The sequence below is a fragment of the Phocoena sinus genome, chromosome 7 (assembly GCF_008692025.1).
Source record: "Phocoena sinus isolate mPhoSin1 chromosome 7, mPhoSin1.pri, whole genome shotgun sequence".
In the NCBI taxonomy this organism is placed as follows: Eukaryota; Metazoa; Chordata; class Mammalia; order Artiodactyla; family Phocoenidae; genus Phocoena; species Phocoena sinus.
Window position 1 is genome coordinate 30,113,590 of NC_045769.1, and position 23,024 is coordinate 30,136,613.

The 23,024-nt window shown below is 38.4% G+C and overlaps 2 protein-coding genes and 2 non-coding genes across 6 annotated transcripts in view; 1 reads left to right on the top strand and 3 right to left on the bottom strand.

Moving 5' to 3' along the window:
* Positions 1 to 3,514: 3,514 nt before the first annotated feature.
* EEF1B2 (eukaryotic translation elongation factor 1 beta 2) lies at positions 3,515 to 7,738 on the bottom strand. The gene is made up of 6 exons (XM_032636752.1): positions 7,303 to 7,738; positions 6,702 to 6,824; positions 4,715 to 4,841; positions 4,371 to 4,437; positions 3,827 to 3,952; positions 3,515 to 3,713 (listed from the first exon to the last, which is right to left on the bottom strand). The coding sequence occupies exons 1-6, from the start codon at positions 7,380 to 7,382 to the stop codon at positions 3,559 to 3,561; spliced, it is 678 nt and encodes a 225-aa protein (XP_032492643.1). The 5' UTR covers positions 7,383 to 7,738; the 3' UTR covers positions 3,515 to 3,558.
* Positions 4,083 to 4,215, bottom strand: LOC116757212. Its single transcript, XR_004350865.1, has one exon. It is a non-coding gene; the product is annotated as a small nucleolar RNA SNORA41 (small nucleolar RNA).
* LOC116757210 lies at positions 4,520 to 4,598 on the bottom strand. The gene has a single exon (XR_004350863.1). It is a non-coding gene; the product is annotated as a small nucleolar RNA SNORD51 (small nucleolar RNA).
* A 59-nt stretch (positions 7,739 to 7,797) lies between the features above and the next one.
* The window catches only part of NDUFS1 (NADH:ubiquinone oxidoreductase core subunit S1), a 33,576-nt gene continuing 18,349 nt past the window's right edge, over positions 7,798 to 23,024 (top strand). The window contains exons 1-12 of one of the 3 annotated variants that reach the window (XM_032636750.1): positions 7,798 to 8,014; positions 12,515 to 12,579; positions 13,421 to 13,512; positions 15,554 to 15,661; positions 16,356 to 16,432; positions 17,086 to 17,167; positions 17,248 to 17,378; positions 17,833 to 18,018; positions 20,387 to 20,521; positions 21,198 to 21,312; positions 22,219 to 22,364; positions 22,720 to 22,848. In XM_032636750.1, the coding sequence (XP_032492641.1) occupies positions 12,519 to 12,579; positions 13,421 to 13,512; positions 15,554 to 15,661; positions 16,356 to 16,432; positions 17,086 to 17,167; positions 17,248 to 17,378; positions 17,833 to 18,018; positions 20,387 to 20,521; positions 21,198 to 21,312; positions 22,219 to 22,364; positions 22,720 to 22,848 (1,262 nt within the window). In that variant the 5' untranslated portion in view covers positions 7,798 to 8,014; positions 12,515 to 12,518. Of the gene's footprint in view, positions 8,015 to 11,104; positions 12,580 to 13,420; positions 13,513 to 15,553; positions 15,662 to 16,355; positions 16,433 to 17,085; positions 17,168 to 17,247; positions 17,379 to 17,832; positions 18,019 to 20,386; positions 20,522 to 21,197; positions 21,313 to 22,218; positions 22,365 to 22,719; positions 22,849 to 23,024 lie in introns of those variants that run through there. The other 2 variants (XM_032636751.1, XM_032636749.1) reach the window with 2 other exon arrangements.

A 23,024-nucleotide genomic window follows, 5' to 3' on the forward strand; every position in this document is an offset into this window, starting at 1 on the left:
CACCTCTGCTCTGCTTTTGTCATTCTCTGGCTTGGAAACCAGGCTTCCCATTGCCCTCACAGAATGAGCCAGCCTATAATTCAGATGCCTCTAAAACCTGGCCCTATCTAATCCCAAACTGACACTGCAAAATCCAGCCAAACTGGTCTAATTGCCTCCCAAACCTCTGTTCTCATTCTTGCCTTTATCATTCTGCCTTTCACACCATCCTGGATTTTTTTTTTTTTTTTTAAAACGGATTACTGACTAAGGTCTCTCCAGCTCAAGTCCTAACTCCTCTAAAAAAAACTTTTAATTCTAGCCTTCCCTGACCCTCTGGACTTTTGAATTATTGTCAGCCCTCCTTATCTTGCAGGTTCTACACCCACAGATTCAACCAATCACGAATCAAAAATATCTGAAAAAAGTCCAGGAAGTTGCAAAACAACAAAACTTGAACTTGTCGCCTGCTGTCAACTATATACATAGCATTTACATTGTAGTAGATATTATGAGTAGTCTAGAGATGATTTAATGAGGAGGATGTTAGCAGGTTAAGGTTATATGCAAATACTACACCATTTTATATAAGGAACCTGAGCATCTGAGGATTTTGGTATCTGAGGGTTGGGGGGTGGTTCCTGGAACCAATCCCCCCTCGGATACTGAGGAATGACTGTACTTGTTTAATCACAAAATTACTTTTATTCTTAACAGTTTTAAGTATGTTTGAACCACCTCCCTTATGGTTATTTTCTTAATCCTTTTGTATTTTTATAGCATCTAACATAGTGACATTAAATGAATCAGTTTTGAATTCCCACATTGTGCCCAGTCCTTGTACTAGCTGTGGCTGAATGTGAAAAAGAAACAAGGTTTCAAGGTCATGTAATCACTTATGGAGCATGCAAAAAAACGTGGGTTCTTATTCTAAAGCCAGAAACAGAAAAAAAAAAAAATCTCTTCATGTATACCTGTGCCTTCTGAACCCACTGGTTCAAAATCAGTTCATTCAGTATTCTGGCTCACATGAATATGTAAGCACTGCTCATAAGAACAAAACACTGAAAGCAAACTAAGGATCCAATAACTAGACTGGTTCAGTAAGATATGAGACAATGGATTCTGTAACTGTTAAAATATGAGGAAATCTTTTACGTACCGATACAAGATATCCAAGTCTATTTCTAGGGACAAAACTTAAGATGCAGAAGTTTGTGTCATATGCTACAATTAGCCTACATATATGCTTATACTAGCTCTGGAAAGACCTAAAAAACTGGTGACATTGGTTGTTTTTATGGAAGTGAATGGGAGACCTGGGGGACAGGGGAGATGTAACTGTATAACCTCTAGAATTTTGAATGATGTTAATGTATTATCTACCTTTTAAAATGACATTAAAAGATACCATTAAACACATTTTTTATTCAAGGCCGTGGAGTCAAGATCTTAAAAGTCACATGCTTCATCATTCATTATTTTAAGATTCACAAGACAGCTGTGGTTTGTTGACTATTTAAATTTTTTAACCACATTTTTAATCATTTTTTTAATCAATAATTTGTTTTGTTTTGTTTTTTGCGGTACACAGGCCCCTCACTGTTGTGTCCTCTCCCGTTGCGGAGCACTGGCTCATCAGCCATGGCTCACGGGCCCAGCCACTCTGCAGCATGTGGGATCTTCCTGGACCGGGGCACGAACCCGTGTCCCCTGCATCGGCAGGCGGACTCTCAAATCACTAATAATTTTTAATACTTAATGTTTTGGCCAAACTATTTGGTACTCAATCAAGCTGTTACTCATGTCACTGACTGTGAATTAGTTTTGGCTATTCACTACTACACCTCTACTTTTCCACAGCATTTCCAGAATCCCCGGGCTCTCCTGTTCTCCAGAAAATGAAGTGCTGCCCTCTGCTGGCTCTCACGATACTGAAAACCTGAAAATTTCCCCAGTGATTTTAGACTGAGTCTGTTGGACTAAATGTTGAAGGTGATTTTATTCATCAGTACATATATGTCCGATTGAGTACATTTTCTTTAGAATTTAAACAATGTCCCATATTCAAGTTGGTTGGCCACATACAAAGAAAATCAGATTGGGAGGGAAGAAAACAGCATCGTCTGGTTCAGCTAGGAAAACCTGGACCTCATTCAATTTCCTTGGCCTACAGAGACTACAAAATGATTTTTAGAGGTCTACAATTCCCAAGCTCTACTTTTGTGAACACTACTACTGTAAAAAATATATACTCAAATATTCGATACATCCCAAATTAATTGTTAAGATGCAGAGGTTTCCAATACTGGAGTCTCACCTGACTACAGTAACACCATCCTCTGAGTACACACACCTGCAGCACCACCGTAGTACTGAAGTCTCCACATCCCAACAGGCTCAATCAGACTTACAGTCCCAGGTAAGATGTCCCACCTCCACAACCAAGCCAGGCTTACGAACCGCACCCAAGGGATCAGTCACCCATATGGCCTCCCTCCCAGGACACACTACTACTCAAAATCACATGCTCAACACAACTTCTCCCTGAACAGTACAGGAGGCATCCCTTAAATTTGCAACATCTGCCTCGACAAACTCTGGGAATCCTCCCCCCCTCCCCTGGGTTAGGTGTCCTTTAGTAAATCGCACATGCCAACTCATAACATTAATTTTAGGTGGGATTTGTAAATGTGTGATTTTTTTTTTTAGTCACAAGTAACCCCTAACTTGAAGATGCTAGGTCACAACAAATTACTTTGTCAGCCACTGTAAGTCACTGGTTACTAACTATGAATTAGTCCTGGCATTTAATTCCTTTATCTCCAAATGTTTCATGACCTGGTAAATGACATTATTTGCTGTGTATTGACCTGAGCACTTCCCTGTTTTTGACTCATTTCTCGATTCTTTAAGGTACTCCCAACATTCACATCGAGGAAAGCCAGCTCAGATATTAAGTAACTTTGTAACCCCTTGCAAAGGGCAAGGTCTTGAACCATTATATATGGGACTAATTATCTAAAATCAAAACTCTTGGGAGTTCCCTGGTGGTCCAGTGGTTAGGACTGGCTGCTTTCACTGCCTTGGGCCCGGGGTTCAATCCCTGGTCCGAGAACTAAGGTCCCCCAAGCCGCGTGACGTGGTCAAAAAACAAACAAACAAAAAAACCTCTTACTACAAAATTTTCAGTCAAGTTTACCTCCGCGATTTCTTTTAAAAAACATGGCAAATATAAACACTTGAAATACTGCAGTAAAAGTCATATCATCGCATACTGAGGACATCACTAATGGGTAAAGAAGTCGTACTGAGTCCACTTCTGTTAATTTGTTTATAAAGTCTACTCTACATCTATGCATAGTCACAGTATTTATAACAGGTAGTTCCCTCCTTTTTTGGGCTAAACGTCGAACGACAATGCGGACCCAAATTTATATTATTTATGAATTATCTATCCATTAAATTTCTTCCTTCAAAATGGAAGGAATATAAATAAATACCATCCTCTTATTTAGGAGTCAAGAGCCAAGGGTGTCTTTCAAGCTTTTATTTAAGAGCACTGATCCACGATGGATTTTAGATCTTGTTGAACGCAGCCACGTCCATAGACTGCACATACTCGTCAAAAGCAGTGATCTGCTCCTCCAGCATATCCGTTCCAACTTTATCGTCTTCAACTACACACTGTATTTGAAGTTTTTTAATTCCATACCCCACCGGAACTAGTTTAGCTGAAAGGAGCATCAAGAAAAATCTTAGTTAGATAAGTCCTGTTGATTGACAAAAGGTTTAAACTGTATGCAAACTCCAGATGCCAGTGTCAAAAGGCAAAGACTAAACTCACAAGAGCCCCAGACTAAGCCGTCTGCTTGAATGCTTCTGACGCACTCCTCTAGTTTTGCCATATCTGTCTCATCATCCCAAGGTTTCACGTCTAATAAGATGGAAGACTTGGCAACAAGTGCTGGTTCTAAAAAAGAGTACAAGAAACAGCATTATTCAAATAATTATTTTTGCCCTACTTCAAGACACTTAACAAATCTTAATTTGTTTCTAAATGGATCATCTCCTTAGCCATATAAAACTATAGAAAATACACCTTGTGTTTGTCACACATATGCCCACTTTCTATTTTGCTGAGAAAGAGGTGTTTAGTTGTGTAACAGTTTCTTTCCCACAGAGGAATGCCACAACTGCTACCATAAAAACAGCTGCAGACCAGTAGCTGTGGAAGTTTTGAAGCTCCACTTCAACAGAAGATTTTGAAATACTGACATATTCAACGAATGGGGAGGAAAGGAAATTACTTTGGGGATCAGTCTTTGAAAAAGATTATTCAAATTATTATGAAAACAATTAAGTGAAACACAAATTATAAAATGACCTACTTTTGGCTTTCTTTGACTCATACTGTGCAAGGCGTTCTTCTCTTAGCCTCTTGGCTTCTTCACTTTCCTGTAAAGAAAAAATTTAATATACTTCACAAAGCTGGTTGTTCCTCAGCTTAAGGCTGGTGGGTCCTCAGCTTAAAGCAGACCAGCTTTATCAGAAAAAAGCAAATCCACCATGAGCTCAGCCGAAAGATGGCGATTTGATTTTATTCATCATGTAGCCAGTGAGAATTTTTAAAAGGCAGGTAATAAAGTGAAGCCAGGATTCAAACCCAGGCACTTTGGCTACAGAGCCTGTGCTTAAGCACAATGATACGCACAAATGTCAACTTATGCCATACCTCCTCATCATCAGATCCAAAGAGATCAATGTCATCATCATCTTTACTATCTGTAGCTCCACTTTCTGTGGTGTCTTCCACATTAGCAGGGCCATACCTGCCCAAAGCTTTCTTCACTCCTGGCAGGCTTGAAAAAAATTTAATCAGCTAGCTACTATTAGGTCGGTATGATGTCCCTTTTCAAACAATACATGAGAACTTGTTTTCATTACAAGTTATCAATAGACCCCTTTTGTACCAAGAATTTACCCTTCAACATTCCCAGGTAAATGCTTTTATATGTTTAGCTCCTCACCCAACAAACATCAGTAGCATGTGAAACACTATATTCAATATGCCCAAAGATTTACTTTCAGAATGAGTATTTCTGTTTGAGATTTCATTAAGCACGCTCAGTTCCATTCTTAGTGAACTGGAGTCCACCTGCCCAAACTTCCATCCTTGTTAGCAGTTTCAGAAGAATGGCAAAGGACTGAAAGAATGAGCCACCCCTCACCCCTGAGGTGGGTCCCCCAGCCCAGGGTCAGGCACACTGGCAGGCCAGTGTGGGGAAAAGCTGAATTGCTGTTGTTGATGAACTAAAATTCATATTTTGTGGCAAGACAAGAAAAATTTAAACATAAAAATTTTCTTTGCCTGTTTGGGCCACCTCCCTCCTCTATACTGTGTATCGTGCACCTGCATTAACCAGCCCTCCTGAGGAGATACATCCCTTCTGAATCTTGAATCTTGGGCCATGATGACCCATGACCCACTACTCACTTTGCACCTGTAGATCTGGATTGTACAAACTGTCAATAATACATTAGAGATACATCCCTTCTGAATCTTGAATCTTGGGCCATGATGACCCATGACCCACTACTCGCTTTGCACCTGTAGATCTGGATTGTACAAACTGTCAATAATACACTAGAGATACATCCCTTCTGAATCTTGAATCTTGGGCCATGATGACCCATGACCCACTACTCGCTTTGCACCTGTAGATCTGGATTGTACAAACTGTCAATAATACATTATTTAATGTGCAACCTTGTCTCAAAAACTTATATGTGAAGTGAGAGAGTGGCATGGACATGTATACACTACCAATGTAAAACAGATAGCTAGTGGGAAGCAGCCGCATAGCACAGGGAAATCAGGTCGGTGCTTTGTGTCCACCTAGAGGGGTGGGATAGGGAGGGTGGGAGGGAGACGCAAGAGGGAGGATATATGGGGATATATGTATATGTATAGCTGATTCACTTTGTTATAAAGCAGAAACTAACACACCATTGTAAAGCAATTATACTCCAATAAAGATGTTAAAAAAAACAAAACACAACACAAAAACCCAAAACAAAACAAAAACAAAACGAAAACTTATATGGATGGAGACTTCCCTGGTGGTGCAGTGGTTAAGAATCTGCCTGTAAATGCAGGAGACACGGGTTCGAGCCCTGGTCTGGGAAGATCCCACATGCCGCGGAGCAACTAAGCCCATGTGCCACAACTACTGAAGCCACACAGGCCACAACTACTGAGCCCGCGAGCCACAACTACTGAAGCCCACGCGCCTAGAGTCTGTGCTCTGCAACAAGAGAAGCCACGACGATGAGAAGGCTGCGCACTGCAACAAAGACCCCAACACAGCCACAAGTAAATAAATAAATTTTTAAAAAAACCACTTATATGCACAGAACAGTTTTCAGAGGTTTCTGATGGGCTTTTCAGAGGTTATAATCCTCAGTGTGGCTTCCATAAAATTTTCTATTTCTTAGATTGACTAATTTTTTCTTCAAAATTGTCATGTTCTACCTGTTACATGTTCTACATGAAAAAATGGAGGATTTCAGCCTCTTGGCCTTCTAAAGTCACAGAGAAATTTAGCTTACCATATCCCCACAAAACTAAAGTAGACTGAACCCTAACTTGTCACGTGAAAACCCTGAGTTTAAGCTTAGAAAGCATTCTACTCTTCAGATAAACACAAAGATACTTTTACCTGGCCTTTTCTTTTTCGTAAGATTTGATGTGATTATACCAACGTAGGGCATGACACAAGTCGGCAGGTGGTGGGCCGGAGACTGCTTCAAATACTGCCACATCTGCTTGTGACGGAACATACCTGACAACGATGCAAAAATAATTGCACACACCTTTAAAAGAAAAACCACAAACACCAGCCAACGAACGACAAACGCTAGCTAGCTACAACCGTCAAATTAATTAGTGGCAATTCGCCCTCTTGTTACCGGGCTACCTAAGCAGCTTTAGTTTTCCGTAAAAAATAAATTCCTTAGGATCAGGGATCATTTATTTGGTTCTCCGAGCTATCCTGAGACACAACTACCACTTAGACCTCAGAAATTGCAATCGCTAACGTGGACCTACAGGTTTACATTTGTTAACTGAGCAAAGACGCAGAAAAACCTGGTGGAGTCAAGTAAGCCGAAACAAAGCACATTTTTAACCCTTCTCCCCTCGCAGTCCCCTCCCGCGGGAGAGCCCTGGGGTCGGGCTTCCTTTCCTGCAGCCGCAGCCGAGGCCGCGCCACGTGGCACCACTGCTCCCGGCCCTGCCCAGACCCCGGCCCGTCAACTCACCCTTCGATGTAGCTCTTGTCCGCCAAGTAGTCGTTGAGCACCTGGAGGCCGGCGGGGCTTTTCAGGTCTCCAAAACCCATGGCGACGGCTGATAGGGAACTGGGCAGCAGCGGAGGAAAAGAGGAGCGCAGACGGTCGCTGCCGTGCGCTAACAGGAAAAAAGGCCGCAACGAGGCCGGAAATGCCTTATATAGAGACGGAGGCGTTTCTCTCCGATGCCCCCAACCGCAGGTTAAAAGTAAAGTACGTTAAGATTTCTCAACGTAAAAATCAAGGGCTCTTAATTAACGGCCCACAAATTATCCGCCGAGCTTTCTTTGTGTCTGCAAATCAATTAATAAATCGGCATTGCTTAAATTACTACCTCAAAGGTTTGCAAAGACTACCGGAACCGCCCGTTGAAGCGCCGGAAATGACGGAAGACGCTCGGCCTCGGCCGCCACGATACTTCCGGCGGAACTTCCCGCCCCCGCTTCCTCCCGGCTGCTACGTCCTCCACCCCGCCCTCTGTCAAGCTGACGGAAGTTGCCGAGCTCAATCTAAACGGGAAATTGTCGAATTGTGGTTTCTAGTCCCTCCCGACTTTCCGTTCTTCCAGGCCCGGCTGACTGAGATACCCGAGGCCGCCATATTGAATCAGAAACCCGCCTCTGAAGGAGTCGGCGGGTTGTAGACAATTCTGCAGGGCAGCCTCGGCGGCTCCAGGGAGAAGGTGAGGTTGTGTTTGGGTGAGAAGGCTGAGGTGCCTTGGTCCCCGGAGTGTGTTTATTGACGAGACTGTTTTCTTTGGCCCAACCGACTCCTTCTCCTCTTGTCCTTGAATGGGCGCCGCGTCCCACCCCGCCTCCTCGGGAACCCCCGAGAGCTGGCAGGTGAGGACTGTTAGCCAACGTCTCTGCTCTGACGGTGCGCAGAGAGGAGGAGGAAATCACGAGGCCCTGGGGAGCACTGGCCCGAGTGCAGCCTTGTGGGTGACCTTCCCTCTGCAGGGGAATGCAGGACAGTCCCCTTCCTGGAGAGGAGGCCGTTTTGTTTCCCGGGAGAGGACCTGTCAAGTGACTTAGGCCTAAAGACTGAGCATTTTCCCCCAATTACTACATAGCTGGTATAGTGCATCCTTGTTTGGCTGCTGTTGCCTTAGCAACCGTCCATGCCTCTGTTGTTTTGTTTTTTGGTTTCGTCCATAGATTGCGTTGGCTAATACTTCTTATCCTGTTCATTGGTGGGGCAACTGAGGAAAAAAGACATTTGAAAAGTTGGCTCAAGGTCGCACTGCAAATAACAAAGCTACGTTGTTTAAAAATTTTGGGAATCCAATGCATGTACTTGCACTGTAAAAACGTGGATCAGACACAGCTCTGCTCAAAAACGAATTGAGGGTATAGAAAATGTAAACTGTTTCTGATGAATAAACATCAAGTTGGTTTTTTGCGGAACGTCCTTTTTTTCCACTGAATTGTGTGTGCATCTTTAAGCAGGGTGTTGTAAGGCTGCCGTAGCACCTGCACTCTTTAATACCAGGAAAGTGGAAGTGATGGCCAGAGAGTAGAGATAGAATTCATTTAACAAATAGTTGTTGAATACCTATTATAAGCTAGAAGTGGGTCCACAAGGAAGAATTAAATGGGTGATGTGACTGGGGAGTAGTTAGGATATTTTAGTTAGGCTGGTCAAGGAAAATCTCCCTGAGAAAATGCCTTTTAAGCCAAAATTTGGAGGATGAGGAGGGGCCAGAAAGATCTGAGGGAAGAGCATTTCCGTCTGAGGTCACAGCCCCTGGGAAGATGGGAGAGGCTGTGGGAGCAGTGTGGAAGCCAGGAGACCTGTTAGGGGGCTACTGTAACAGTCCAAGCAAGAGATGATGGTGGCTTGGAATAGACAGTACCTAGAGAGAGAAGTGGATGGATGCGGGATACCTGGTGGAGAATGTGGAGTAGTATTGTCCCTGCACCAAAAAGTATCCAGTCTAGTTTTAGAAATGATTATTCATTAGCATTTTCCCATCTTAGAGATGATTATTTCTGTTCTTACATGGTAGCCAAATAAGTGTAAAGTGCTTATCAAAGTTTTGCAAATCTGTATTTCTTATGTTGGGGCTATGCAGTCTTCCACTTGACGCTGGGTTTTCAACAGACAGCCTAGTCCTGGTGGATTTCCTAGCTAAAGTGGGCACCACTTTCATATTGTATTGGAGACAAATGTAACATTAAAGTTTTTACATTGTTGTATGAAATATTGTTGATTTTGATCTGTCTTTAACTTAGCAAGTTCAGTTTTACCTTTATATGAATAGATTTTAATAGGACAGATGCTACTCATTCTGGAACTTGGTGGTAAGACTGCAGTTGACCCTTGAGCAATGAGAGGATTAAGGGTTCCAACCCTTTGTGCAGTCAAAAATCTGTATATAACTTACAGTTGGCCTTCTATATCCATGGTTCTGCATCTGAGGATTCAACCAATCTCATATCTTGTAGTACTGTAGTATTTACTATTGAAAAAAATTCGCCTGTAAGTGGACCTGTGCAGTTTAAACCCATATTGTTTAAGGGTCAACTCTGTTTGATGGTTCATTTTCTTAGGGGCACTGTGCTAGGTCTTCAGAAAAGGGAAGTGACCAAAGTGCACCATTCCTTGTCAAGGAGCTTACAGACTAGAGATACTGAAATTGATTGCTAACTTACAGTTTAGAAGGTGGAATAATAAAGATATATATATATATATATATATATATATATATATATATATATATACACATACACAGTGTGTGCTGGTAAGAAGGAGCACAAAGGAAGAGCCCTTTAAAACTGATTTTCAGTGGCTAGTACCATCTAAATTGAATTCAGATATAACTGACATTTATTGAGCTCCTACTAGTAACACATAGCCTAAGAGGTATTGTTTTCTTTTATAGATAAAGAAACAGAAACTGTGATTTACCAAAAAGTCACTCACTAGTAGGTGACAGATGTCTGCAGATTCAGTATCACAAATTCTGAATTAATGAATTGTTTGAGTTATTGATGTCTGAATTAATGAAATTTCTGTGAAACATGCTTTTGCAAATCTGTATTTCTTATGTTGGGGCTATGCAGTCTTCCACTTGACGCTGGGTTTTCAACAGACAGCCTAGTCCTGGTGGATTTCCTAGCTAAAGTGGGCACCACTTTCATATTGTATTGGAGACAAATGTAACATTAAAGTTTTTACATTGTTGTATGAAATATTGTTGATTTTGATCTGTCTTTAACTTAGCAAGTTCAGTTTTACCTTTATATGAATAGATTTTAATAGGACAGATGCTACTCATTCTGGAACTTGGTGGTAAGACTGCAGTTGACCCTTGAGCAATGAGAGGATTAAGGGTTCCAACCCTTTGTGCAGTCAAAAATCTGTATATAACTTACAGTTGGCCTTCTATATCCATGGTTCTGCATCTGAGGATTCAACCAATCTCATATCTTGTAGTACTGTAGTATTTACTATTGAAAAAAATTCGCCTGTAAGTGGACCTGTGCAGTTTAAACCCATATTGTTTAAGGGTCAACTCTGTTTGATGGTTCATTTTCTTAGGGGCACTGTGCTAGGTCTTCAGAAAAGGGAAGTGACCAAAGTGCACCATTCCTTGTCAAGGAGCTTACAGACTAGAGATACTGAAATTGATTGCTAACTTACAGTTTAGAAGGTGGAATAATAAAGATATATATATATATATATATATATATATATATATATATATATATACACACATACACAGTGTGTGCTGGTAAGAAGGAGCACAAAGGAAGAGCCCTTTAAAACTGATTTTCAGTGGCTAGTACCATCTAAATTGAATTCAGATATAACTGACATTTATTGAGCTCCTACTAGTAACACATAGCCTAAGAGGTATTGTTTTCTTTTATAGATAAAGAAACAGAAACTGTGATTTACCAAAAAGTCACTCACTAGTAGGTGACAGATGTCTGCAGATTCAGTATCACAAATTCTGAATTAATGAATTGTTTGAGTTATTGATGTCTGAATTAATGAAATTTCTGTGAAACATGCTTAAAACTTATGTATATATACTGTTTTCTACTATAAACTTTGAAATTCTGTATGCAATACATTCTGATCACATAATTTGTTGTATTTTTAAGAGTTCCAAATGAAAAATTAGATGCTTATCCCATATAATCAAGTGAGTAGACAGAAAGTTCAGCGCTTCGCCGATATGATCAAGTGGATGGACAAAAAACTCCAAAAGATCAGAAAACTTTTCTCTCTTTTTGCTTATGTATACCTTTAATTGGTGTTAATTTATATAATCTACTTCCGTTTATTTCAGTAATTCAGCAAATCCTTTAGAGAGGGCTTCTCAACTGCAGATCTGTTGACACTTTAGATAATTCTTTATTATGGGAGATTGTCCTGAGCCTTGTAGGATCTTTAGTAGCATGCTGACTTCAACCCACTTGATGCCAATAGCTTTCTCCTAGTCACGACAACCGTTTGTCCAGACATTGCTAAATGTTCCCTGGGAAGCAAAATTATCTCTTACAGAGAACCAATGTTTTAGAGGTTACTGTGTGGCAGCCTTGGGGGTAGGTACTGAGGATAGAAAGATTAAAGAAGTTCATAATACAGGGGGTGTAGAACAGGCACATAAACAGATAATTGCAAATCTGTAAGATAAATGTACTACTGGACACAGAAAATAGCACTTCAGAGTTTTTAAAGGCTTGGGCTTGTGAGCCAGCTCAGAATATCTCAGAAGCATTTAGTAGATAACTGCTCAGAGCGTAGAATGTTAGAATGCATTTTAGCAGGAAATGAAGGCAGAAAGGTAGGCTTTATTTTACATAGCAATTAATGATAAACTCACTGTTAATTCTTGAAATTTATTTTACTATATAGTAGTATATTAAGTTTGATCATTTGTTTATAATTAAAAACAGCAAAACTGCCCTTTATATAGAATTAGAAGATTCAAATTTATGTGCTAGCCGCTCCTTCTCAGCTTCTTAATGATGTACAAATCAGTTAATCTATCTGAGATGGAGTATTCTCATCTCTAGAATTTCAGGAAAAATATCAGGACTTGTGAAATGTTCAATGAAATAATGTATATATATATGAAGTGCTTTAAAACCATAAAATATTACCAAAAAGTTTGTGATTGGCATTGTTTTTCCTATGATAATATAACTCTTCTTTGTTTTATTCTTAGCAATATGTTAAGGATACCTGTAAGAAGGGCCTTAGTGAGCCTTTCTAAGTCTCCTAAAGGATGTGGTGAGTGTCTTTTTTTTGAATTTGCGTTTGTGGGTGCTAGACTTTCTGTCTTTGTAAATTCATAGGTTTATGGAATGTTTCTTGAAAGACCCATAATATATTTTAAATAAAAATGGAAACAGTGACCCAAGTTGAATAGAATAATTTTCAAAATACAACTTTAAACATTTTATAGAAATTATCGTGGAATAGAAAGTAGTAGGAATTGCCCATCAGTGCCAAAATGGAAAAAGAAGTCATTCTGCTTTTGAGAAGTAGTCTTCCCAGGAACATATTTTCAGTGGTATTAAAAGTTACAACTTAAACTGCTGTTAAAAGTAGACAGCCAGGGCTTCCCTGGTGGCGCAGTGGTTGAGAATCTGCCTGCCAATGCAGGGGACACGGGTTCGAGCCCGGTCTGGGAAGATCCCACATGCCGCGGAGCAACTGGGCCCGTGAGCCACAGCTACTGAGCCTGCGCGTCTGGAGCCTGTGCTCCGCAACAAGAGAGGCCGCAATAGTGAGAGGCCCGCGCACCGCGATGAAGAGTGGCCCCCGCTTGCCACAACTGGAGAAAGCCCTCACACAGAAACGAAGACCCAACACAGCCATAAATAAATAAATAAATATTTAAAAAAAAAAAAAAAAAAAAAAGTAGACAGCCATATTCTGTTTGGTATTCAGGACTGGAAAAGCTTTCCTCTAAGTCAATAATTTAGAAGTTTGCATCTAGAGAAATAGAAGGGGATAGTACAAAATGAGGAAAAAATTTAGATGTGAAGGTTAATTAATCCATTATCCTCTGCTGTAATAACTTAAACTCTGTTAATTTCATTTTCACCTCAATATTTTTGATGGTCAGTTCGGACAACTGCCACAGCAGCAAGCAACTTGATTGAAGTATTTGTTGATGGTCAGTCTGTCATGGTGGAACCAGGAACTACCATCCTCCAAGTAGGCATTCATTTTAATTCTTTATTTTTGTGTATGTTCTGATTTAAAAAAAACAAAAATAATTTATTTTCTTTATACTTTTCATTTGCTTCTAAAATTTTCAAGATTCCTTGACAAATGCTCATTAAAGAGCTATATATAGATAGTAAAATTATATGAAAATAAGTTTGATCTGAAATCTTGGCATTTCAGAGTGAGTGAGCTATCGTTTATCAGTTTCTGACTTTCTAAGTGAACTGTGGCAGTTCTTTTGTTTCAATTCTGCCTTCAAATAAATTCCCGTTTAGAAGTTTTAAGTTACCTAAAATAAATTATTAGTTAATATAGGTAAGTTTGGGGAAAAGGTGACCTTTGTTGTGAGCCTGCTTGATGCTTTTCACTTTTATGTAACCTTTCTATTTTTAATAATATTTCTAGGAATGTGTCCTACAAAGCAGATAAATGGAGGGTAGTAGGTTTTCGAATTTATGCCCTAAATATTTAACTTCTCCAGATTCCTCCAGAACTAACAGAGTTGGTCATGGAGAAGAAGTGCTTCATTCCATTGTAAATTATTGCAGAGCTAAATGCTCTTTATTCATTTTAACAGTAATTTCTAGACTGTCAGGCATACACATGTAAACATAAATATATAACAAAATTATGTACAGTGGAGAGTATTTTGGCATGTATAGGTAGAAAGAGATGTCAGGAATATCTCAGGTGACCTCTGAGGAGATTTTAAAGGATGAGTAGGTTTTTATATGTGGACAAGGAAGCTTCAGGTAGTTTGGTATTGATGGAACATAAGGTATGTGTAGAAGAGGAGATAACAGGAAATCAGATTATTCTGGTAGAGAAGGTCTGGTCATTAAAGACAATCTATGCAATGTTGAAGAGCTTATAGTTTGGACCATCAAGAATATTCATGGCTACTAAGCAGTATGACAGTGACTGTAGAGGATGGTGGTTTGGAGAATAATAAGACTGGAATGAGACACAGAAAGAGTATATCTTGCATTAGTGTAGCAGGAAGTGAAAAGGCCTAAAATAGTGGCAATGGGAATGAAAACGAGGATATATTCAGGGGAGAGTGAGATGTAGATAGACAGGCCTTTAGGAATGATGAAGAGCAGAGGAGTTTTTGTGATTTCTGCCTTTGTTAGCTTATTTGGGGATGTATAGTAGGGGACAAAAATAGATTGAATTTTAACTGTCTGTAGAATGTACACATGTGAATGCCTACTTACATCTAAACAAGTGGAGGACTATCAGGGCTGCAGACCATCAGGGCCACAGATGAAGTTTTGAATGTAATCATATGTAAATGAGCTAGTGTGAAGGCTGGGACAGTTGACCCACTGCATCTAGCACACAGGAAGACTCCATACGTTTTTGCTAAGTAATTAAAATATTGAAAATCGATGAGATTGCTTTAGAGTGAGGGCTAAGGATGGAAGAACTAATTCTAGAGGAAGTTTGAGTACATTTGTAGGCTCAGAGAAGGAGCAGGGATAATTGGTAGAGGGAACTAATATCCTTCACTAAGCAAATGGGAACTGGGAAGGGAGTGAGAGTCCTGGGTGGGGTATTTGGAGCCAAAGATAGAACCAGATTATAGTCAGCTGGAAGGTGTAAAGTGGAGTCTAATCTAAAGGAGGAGGGCTAGTCAATGAGGAAGTCAAGGTATGAAACCACTGGGACAGAATTTGAAGGAGGAGTCTTTGTAGACAATGGTTCAGAATAGAAATGGGGAGTCAAGCCTTTAGCACAGTCTGAATATGCTTCTTTATCCAGTTTCTTCCACATAAGGTATAGGCACGGTGAGGATCTTTAAAGAGGTAGCTTCAGAGCAGACAGGGGTTGGAATCAAGAGGAAAGAAAAGGAGGGAAATCTCTTTGAGGATCAAGTTACAGATATTTGTAGGTAGGAGTAATAATATAGGTAGGGGATGGCCTCATGTTTTTTTGTTTGTTTTTTGTTTGTTTTTACTGTGTTTTAGACAAGACAAGGATGAGGTCAGGTTATTCTAGTGCAAACATTTTTTACTTTGTCTTCTAGGCTTGTGAGAAGGTTGGCATGCAGATCCCTCGATTCTGTTATCATGAAAGGTTGTCTGTTGCTGGAAACTGCAGGATGTGCCTTGTTGAAATTGAGAAAGCTCCTAAGGTACTTGATACCTAAAATTCCACACCATACTGTAGAAGGTAGAAAACTTTAAATCTTGCAGCAGACTTTATTTAGAATCAGTATTGTTGTAGTGGAGAATCTGGTTCTGTTTACTTCTATCTATAAATTTATTTTTTGTGTGATTGATTCTCTTCACTTCAAAACTGGAAACCCATTGAAGAAAGTGCTTTATATAAATGCAAGTGGCATATAATGGTAACATTTAGAAATTAAAGGGGTCTTTTTAGAGCAGTCACTATTTCCAAATGGTGTGTGACACACAAGTAGGATGTGGAGCTGCCAGGCAGCACATTAGAAGTGCTTATGCTGTGCCATTTGCACTAGAGAAAAGGGTTGCAGTGAAGAGGTTCACTTTCAGTTTAATTTCGTTTTGGCTTGTGCAATTTTAATTCAGTACTGCCTGCTAATCAAAACACAGTTATTTGATGTTCTATTTCAGAGCCTCTTATAAAAAATCTCATTAATTATTAGAATAAAATTAAGATGTCTTGTTTCTAAGAGAAATGTATCGTGCCAGATTATCATATTATAAATATGAAAACTAAACTCAGTCTTCAAAAATACTCTGTTCTTTCCTGGTTTTCAAATGTTAATTTAATATTTTTATATATTGGGTTAACTTATAATTACAAATAAATACAAATACTTAGAGATTTTTGCATTGAAATTCCAGGTTGTAGCTGCTTGTGCCATGCCAGTAATGAAAGGTTGGAATATCCTGACAAACTCAGAGAAAACTAAGAAAGCCAGGTACTTTATTGTTAACTCGGCATAGTGACTTTTATTAGAGCAGAAAATTGCACATTTCAGTATGTAGACCTTCCCATAGACGAGAAATTCAGTATCAAGCTCTGAAGAAGTTGGCGTGCTTGGCTTCTAGGAGCAGTTGGAAGTGAGTACACATAGAGGAGGTGAAGTCAGGTGTTTATGGTTCTGAGCCTACAGCAGAATCAGCATTAAAATCCCTTGTTTAGAACCTTGCTCATCTTGTGGTAACAGTGAGTTTGTTTGGGGCTTATTGAACTGAGATTATTGCAGTGATATTGTACTGTACTGTCCTGGCACTGATTGTGTTTGTTTTTGCTTTACATTCATGTTTTTTTGAATTAATGCCAGTGTTTTCTGAAGACCATTCAACAACTTTTGGTATTTCTGTATTGTTAAAACTCAATTTTCTAGGTTCTCTAATGATGTTTTATTCTGGATTCCTATAAACATTTTTTAGATTATGTATTTAATACTACTCTTATGATAGTTACGTTGGCGTTTCTTATAGTAAATGTAAAATCCATGTTAACTATATGAGAGTATACATCTGTGACAGTTATTTAAATAGGCTATATGTAAACCATTTTGAATGTCAGCAATTTATGTAATTATATATATTACAATTTTCTTTACAGGGAAGGTGTGATGGAGTTCCTACTAGCAAATCACCCACTGGATTGTCCTATTTGTGACCAGGGAGGTGAATGTGATCTGCAGGTATGTAGTCTAATTCCTTAAATCTTTTTGTTTTAATTTTGTTAGCAAAATTTGGTTAACTCTTTCATAATCTACTTAAGGACCAGTCCATGATGTTTGGAAGTGATAGGAGCCGGTTTTTAGAGGGGAAACGTGCTGTGGAGGACAAGAACATTGGGCCATTGGTAAAAACCATTATGACTAGATGTATACAGTGTACTCGGTGCATCAGGTAATCTTTTTCTCCTTTTCTCTTCTGCAATATCATTTGTATACTTATTTAATATTCACAAAATTTGTTGGAATAACACTACTGGAACGGATATCAACTTTTATTTGGTGAAAGAAGAGGGATGTTGTATTCAGTGTTTTTTACATAAGCCAGTAAAATGAATAAGTTTTTACTTTTAGTTAATATCAACTTCACTTGGATTTCAAAATCAAAATCTACAAGCATTAACTTTGTGATAACTTGCTGAGCTGTGCACATGATTTGTGCAATTTTCTGTACGTGTGTTACACCTCAAATTAAATGGAAACATTTATTATTTTTATTCAGGGACTACATTTTCCATTGAAAATCTATCTTTCTAGTGTTTTCAAAATCATTACCTTTGTGATAATGAATAGGAAATGAGGTAAGTTTGCTGCGTTTGCCCATTTGATGGTACATTTTTATCTTGCAGATTTGCAAGTGAGATTGCAGGAGTAGATGATCTGGGAACAACAGGCAGAGGAAATGATATGCAAGTTGGCACATACATTGAAAAGATGTTCATGTCTGAACTTTCTGGGAATATCATTGACATCTGCCCTGTAGGTGCCCTGACCTCTAAGCCCTATGCCTTTACTGCTCGGCCTTGGGAAACAAGGTATTCATCATGGTATTTTTTGTCCTTTAATTCAGTACTATTCAAAAAAATTTAAGATTCATTTTCTTCATGAGTTCTAATTGTTCTGGTCCAAGTTTTTATTTATTTGCTTTAAGTAAAACCCTTTTAACAGAAGATAAGTTGTTAAATTGAAGGATAGGATGAAACTGTGCAAATTAATTGTAGTTTTCTTGGAAATTAATTCCAAAGTACTTAATCACAAAATTATTTTATTCACTTGTTCTTCCAAGGAATAAGATTGTCTTGATTTTAAAAAATTTATAGTTTCCTCTCATTGCACATTAAATTTTCAACCACGTATACATATTATACTTTAATTAGTTCTTATTCTTTATAATTACAAATCTATTTTTTAAAATCTATCTATCTATTTATTTACTTATGGCTGTGTTGGGTCTTCGTTGCTGTGCATGGGCTTTCTCTAGTTGCTGCAAGTGGGGTCTACTCTTCATTGCGGTGCGCAAACTTCTCATTGCGGTGGCTTTTTCTTGTTGCAGAGCACGGGCTCTAGGCGTGTGGGCTTCAGTAGTTGTGGCACATGGGCTTAGTTGTTCTGTGGCATGTGGGATCTTCCTGGACCAGAGCTTGAACCAGTGTCCCTTACATTGGCAGGTGGATTCTTAACCACTGCACCACCAGGGAAGTCCTACAAATCTAAAATAAACATATTTATAACTTTTCTTATATATCTCTGATTCTTCTGATTAAATTAGGAAATGAAATAGATCGTTGCAATAAATTTGTATACTTTTAAGGTTCTAGAAATATATCATCAAATTGCCTTCTGATTTTAAACTCCTACCAGAGTACCAGAGTATATGGGAGTATCTTAAAATTCCAGGCTTTAAAAAAAAAAAAAAAAAAATTCCAGACTTTAAACCATGTATTTGTGTATACAAAAGGTTTACGGAGCTGGGGGCAGGGAGGAGACAGTACATAATTGAAATGTCTAAATAGAGAGTGTTTTCTCCTCTCCATAATACATACAAATGCTACACTTAATGTTGTGTCACAGGTCTTTGAGACACTATTCATTTTTCGTAAAACTTTTTTTTTCTTTATTCTTCAGATTGGATGAATTCTGTTGATCTGTTGTCAAGTTCATTCATTCATTCTTTTGTCATCTCAAATCTGCTGTTCAACCCCTATAGTGATTTGTTTTATTACAGTTATACTTTCCAACTCCAGAATTTCTATTTCGTTCTTTTTTGTAATTTCTGTATCCTTACTGGGAATCTTTGTTGATTCAGTGTTTCATACTTCCCTTTAATCTTTAAACATGATTTTCCTTATTTCTTTGAACATCTTTTAATATTCTTGTTTTTATTTTTAAGCAAGGCTTCTTAGGAGTTGCTCCTGCGTCTGTATAGCTTAGTAGTCAGATAATGACTGTGCTTAAATTCTTTGAGCCAGTAAAGCTTTCATCCTCTGCCATTGGATCTGTGTGTGGATAGAAGAGCATATTCAGAGATAAGGCTGTTTTCAAGTCTACTCAGCTTGTACTTTACACCAGGTCTTTTGGGTCTCTCTGTTGTCCAGGAGAGTATGAATAGCCTGGGGCTCTCTCTGGTCTCAGCTGCACATATGTGCAGCCTCTGCTAGGAATGCTTGCCCTGACTGTGACTACAGCCTCAGGCTAGTACTCTTGACTTTCCTCGGCTCAATGACCTCCAAGATACCACTTCCACAGACAACTTTTGCCATTTCTTCAAAACGAGTGAGCCTTGTCTGTAGGAAAGAAAGAAGCTCCTGTCTTCATAGCTTGTCCCATCTTGGCAGAACCTCCATCCAGTTCAAGGTGGTAGGAAAGGGGATAAGAATAGTCCCAAGCCAGAACACCACTAATTTCCACTGTTCTTTCTTGAAGTTCAGGAGTTTTTCCCACACATGAAAGCTTTTCATGATATTGTGTGCTTTTGTTAGCTCTCCAAAGAGCTAAATTGGTTGCTTTTGTCAGTTTTTGTCTAGCTTTATTTTTGTTTTTGGGGGGAGGATTTGTCAAGCACCTTAATCAGCCATACCCCAAAATCTTGCCCCTCTTATTATTTATTTTGATACTCTAATTGTCCATATTTCGCTATTTGCAGCTGTTCCAGTTGGTTTCTGTTTTAGATAACAGTTTTAAAGGCTTCATTTTTACATTACGGTCTGTTCAAATATGAGGGTATATTTATTTTATTTATTTATTTTTATTTATTTAATTTTTTAAATCACAGTTCCTCTGAGTTCCATTAGTTTTAGAAATTCAGAAAGGAAATTTGTAAAATTTTTTGTTTTTGGTAAACCCAGTAACAGAAACTTTTTATTTTCAAAATCAACTAGTAAATATATGTGTTTATTTTCTTAGAAAGACAGAATCCATTGATGTAATGGATGCAGTTGGAAGTAATATTGTGGTCAGCACAAGAACTGGAGAGGTAATGAGGATTTTGCCAAGGATGCATGAGGACATCAATGAAGAGTGGATCTCTGATAAAACCAGGTATGTGCTATATTGTTTCCTTTAACTTTTGGACTTGATTTAAAGGAAATTTTATAATAATTTTAATATTAAGGAACAGTCTTTTATATTTGCAAATTAATGTATATAGACTATTGAAATCTGGACTGTTTATATAGAGAATTAGACAAAACTGACTTTAATAGTCCTAGGTATATCACTGGCTTTCATATTAACTGGCTTTCATATTGAGAAATATGTTTTTTCCTCCCAGATAGAGAAATTGAAGTAAATTAAGATACTTTATCTATTTCAGTTTGCCTCTGTTTCATTGGAGAATAGAAGCTAGATATAAGTTAGATTTGCACAATATAATTTTGATGAAATATCTAAAGATACTCAAGTTTTATAAATGGTTTGGCTTTTTCAGCTACCAGATTTCTTGTGTATTGTAATTTTAAGATTATTCAGGTAGCTGAAAATAAATTATAAGAACTCAAACATTTTAGGTGGTATTTTAGTTTTAGATGATGTTTGTAGAATATTTATTAGTTCATCTCCAAAGAAACCTGGAATAATTATTTTATCCAAGTGTTTGTTCTATTTGACCTTTAACCAGTACTGTATTTTAATAACATTTCTTTTAGATTTTAAACTTGAAAATTATAGTTGCCTTTTTTAACAAGATTCCACAAATGGTATAATTTCTGTTATCTAGATTTGCCTATGATGGGCTAAAACGTCAAAGACTTACCGAGCCGATGGTCAGAAATGAAAAGGGGCTTTTAACATACACCACCTGGGAGGACGCACTCTCTCGTGTAGCTGGAATGGTAAAAAATTGAAGTATAGAATAACTATATTTGTGATTTCCAAGGCACATCTTTCTAATGAAGAGGGGATATGTTTCTCTTCACTTCTTTCATCTTGCCAAGATTATCTTCCATTTAACAAACATTTATTGAGAAAAAAAGAAAACATGTATTGAGAACTGTACAACATGTCATGCTAGATGTAGGGATATAAAAACCACTAGCACATAGTTCTTAACCTCCCACAGTCTTTTAGGAAAAGATGCGTAATTAAGCAATTATCATATGCTGCTTTGGGTAGTTGTGCAGAAAATGATATATGAGAGAGCACGTTGGAGGGATGCCTAACCAGGTATCGTGTCACATAGGTAAGGTGACTCCTTAGGCAAAGTCTAAGCATGAATACAAGCTTGCCAGAGCAAAAACGGGGAATGGCCTTCTGGTCAGAGAAAAGCAACATACATAAAGGGCTTGAAGGAATGACAGATCCTTCAGATGAAGTTGTATTTAAATATACTTACACAGTCTTCATCTTCCAGACCTCATTTTGAGACCCTTTGTTCCTAATTTAAAAACAAACAGGAATTTCCCTGGCTGTCCAGTGGTTAAGACTCCACACCTCCACTGCAGGGAGCACAGGTTCGATCCCTGGTCAGGGAATCAGATCCCACATGCCACACAGCGCAACCATAAATAAATAAATACATACATACATCTTTATTCCAGGCTGATGTTATTAACCTTGGCCCCACATACGCTTCTGCTTCTCACTTTCAGATTAATAATTAATGTGAGGATGTTTTAGTTAGAAGTTTGTTCCTTTTATTGTACTTGAAAATGACATTATTGTTTTGTTTTCTGAACATTTCATTGTGATCCTTTGCTGAACGAAGGTTTCTTGGTGATAGCCTTTCCATCCATTTTTAGTTGCAGAGTTTTCAAGGCAACGATGTGGCAGCAATTGCAGGTGGCTTGGTGGATGCTGAAGCCCTAGTATCTCTCAAAGATTTACTTAATAGAGTGGACTCTGACACCCTATGCACTGAAGAGGTCTTCCCTACCACAGGAGCTGGGTGAGAAGTTTGAAGCTAGAATCTAGGCTTTTTTTTTTCTTTCTTTTTTTTTTTTCTGGTTACAAGTTGTGTTTAAACCAACACATCTATGGCATCAATGACTTTTATGTGACAGCTTGGATACTCCAACATACCAACCAGCTTATTATCACATATAGACCAAAGTCAGACCAGGAGCTATTAGAGAATCCAGTTATTAATAAGTATCTGAACCTTTGATGTAATTTAAGAATGCTTCATAGATTCTTTTTTTGTCTGGGAGTGCCATGGGTTTGATGACAGGAGAGTATTTCATGGATTGTCAGTGTGTATTAGTTTTAAAGTAAAACTTGCATTTTATATTTCGTGTTTCTAGCACAGATCTACGTTCTAATTATCTTCTTAATACTACAATTGCCGGTGTGGAAGAGACAGATGTTGTCCTCCTGGTTGGTACAAATCCACGTTTTGAGGCACCACTATTTAATGCTAGAATTCGAAAGAGGTTAGTAATAATATTCAGGGTTTTAAAAACATTTATATGATAATTTCTTTTATATATGAGAAAATGACTATTTTAGCTGATTCCAAATAATGTTAGTGGGAGTGAGACTCCAAAAGATAATTGGAGGGCAATTTCTAACAGCTCCATTCCCCGCTTCTCCCCCTGCTGATCTTTTT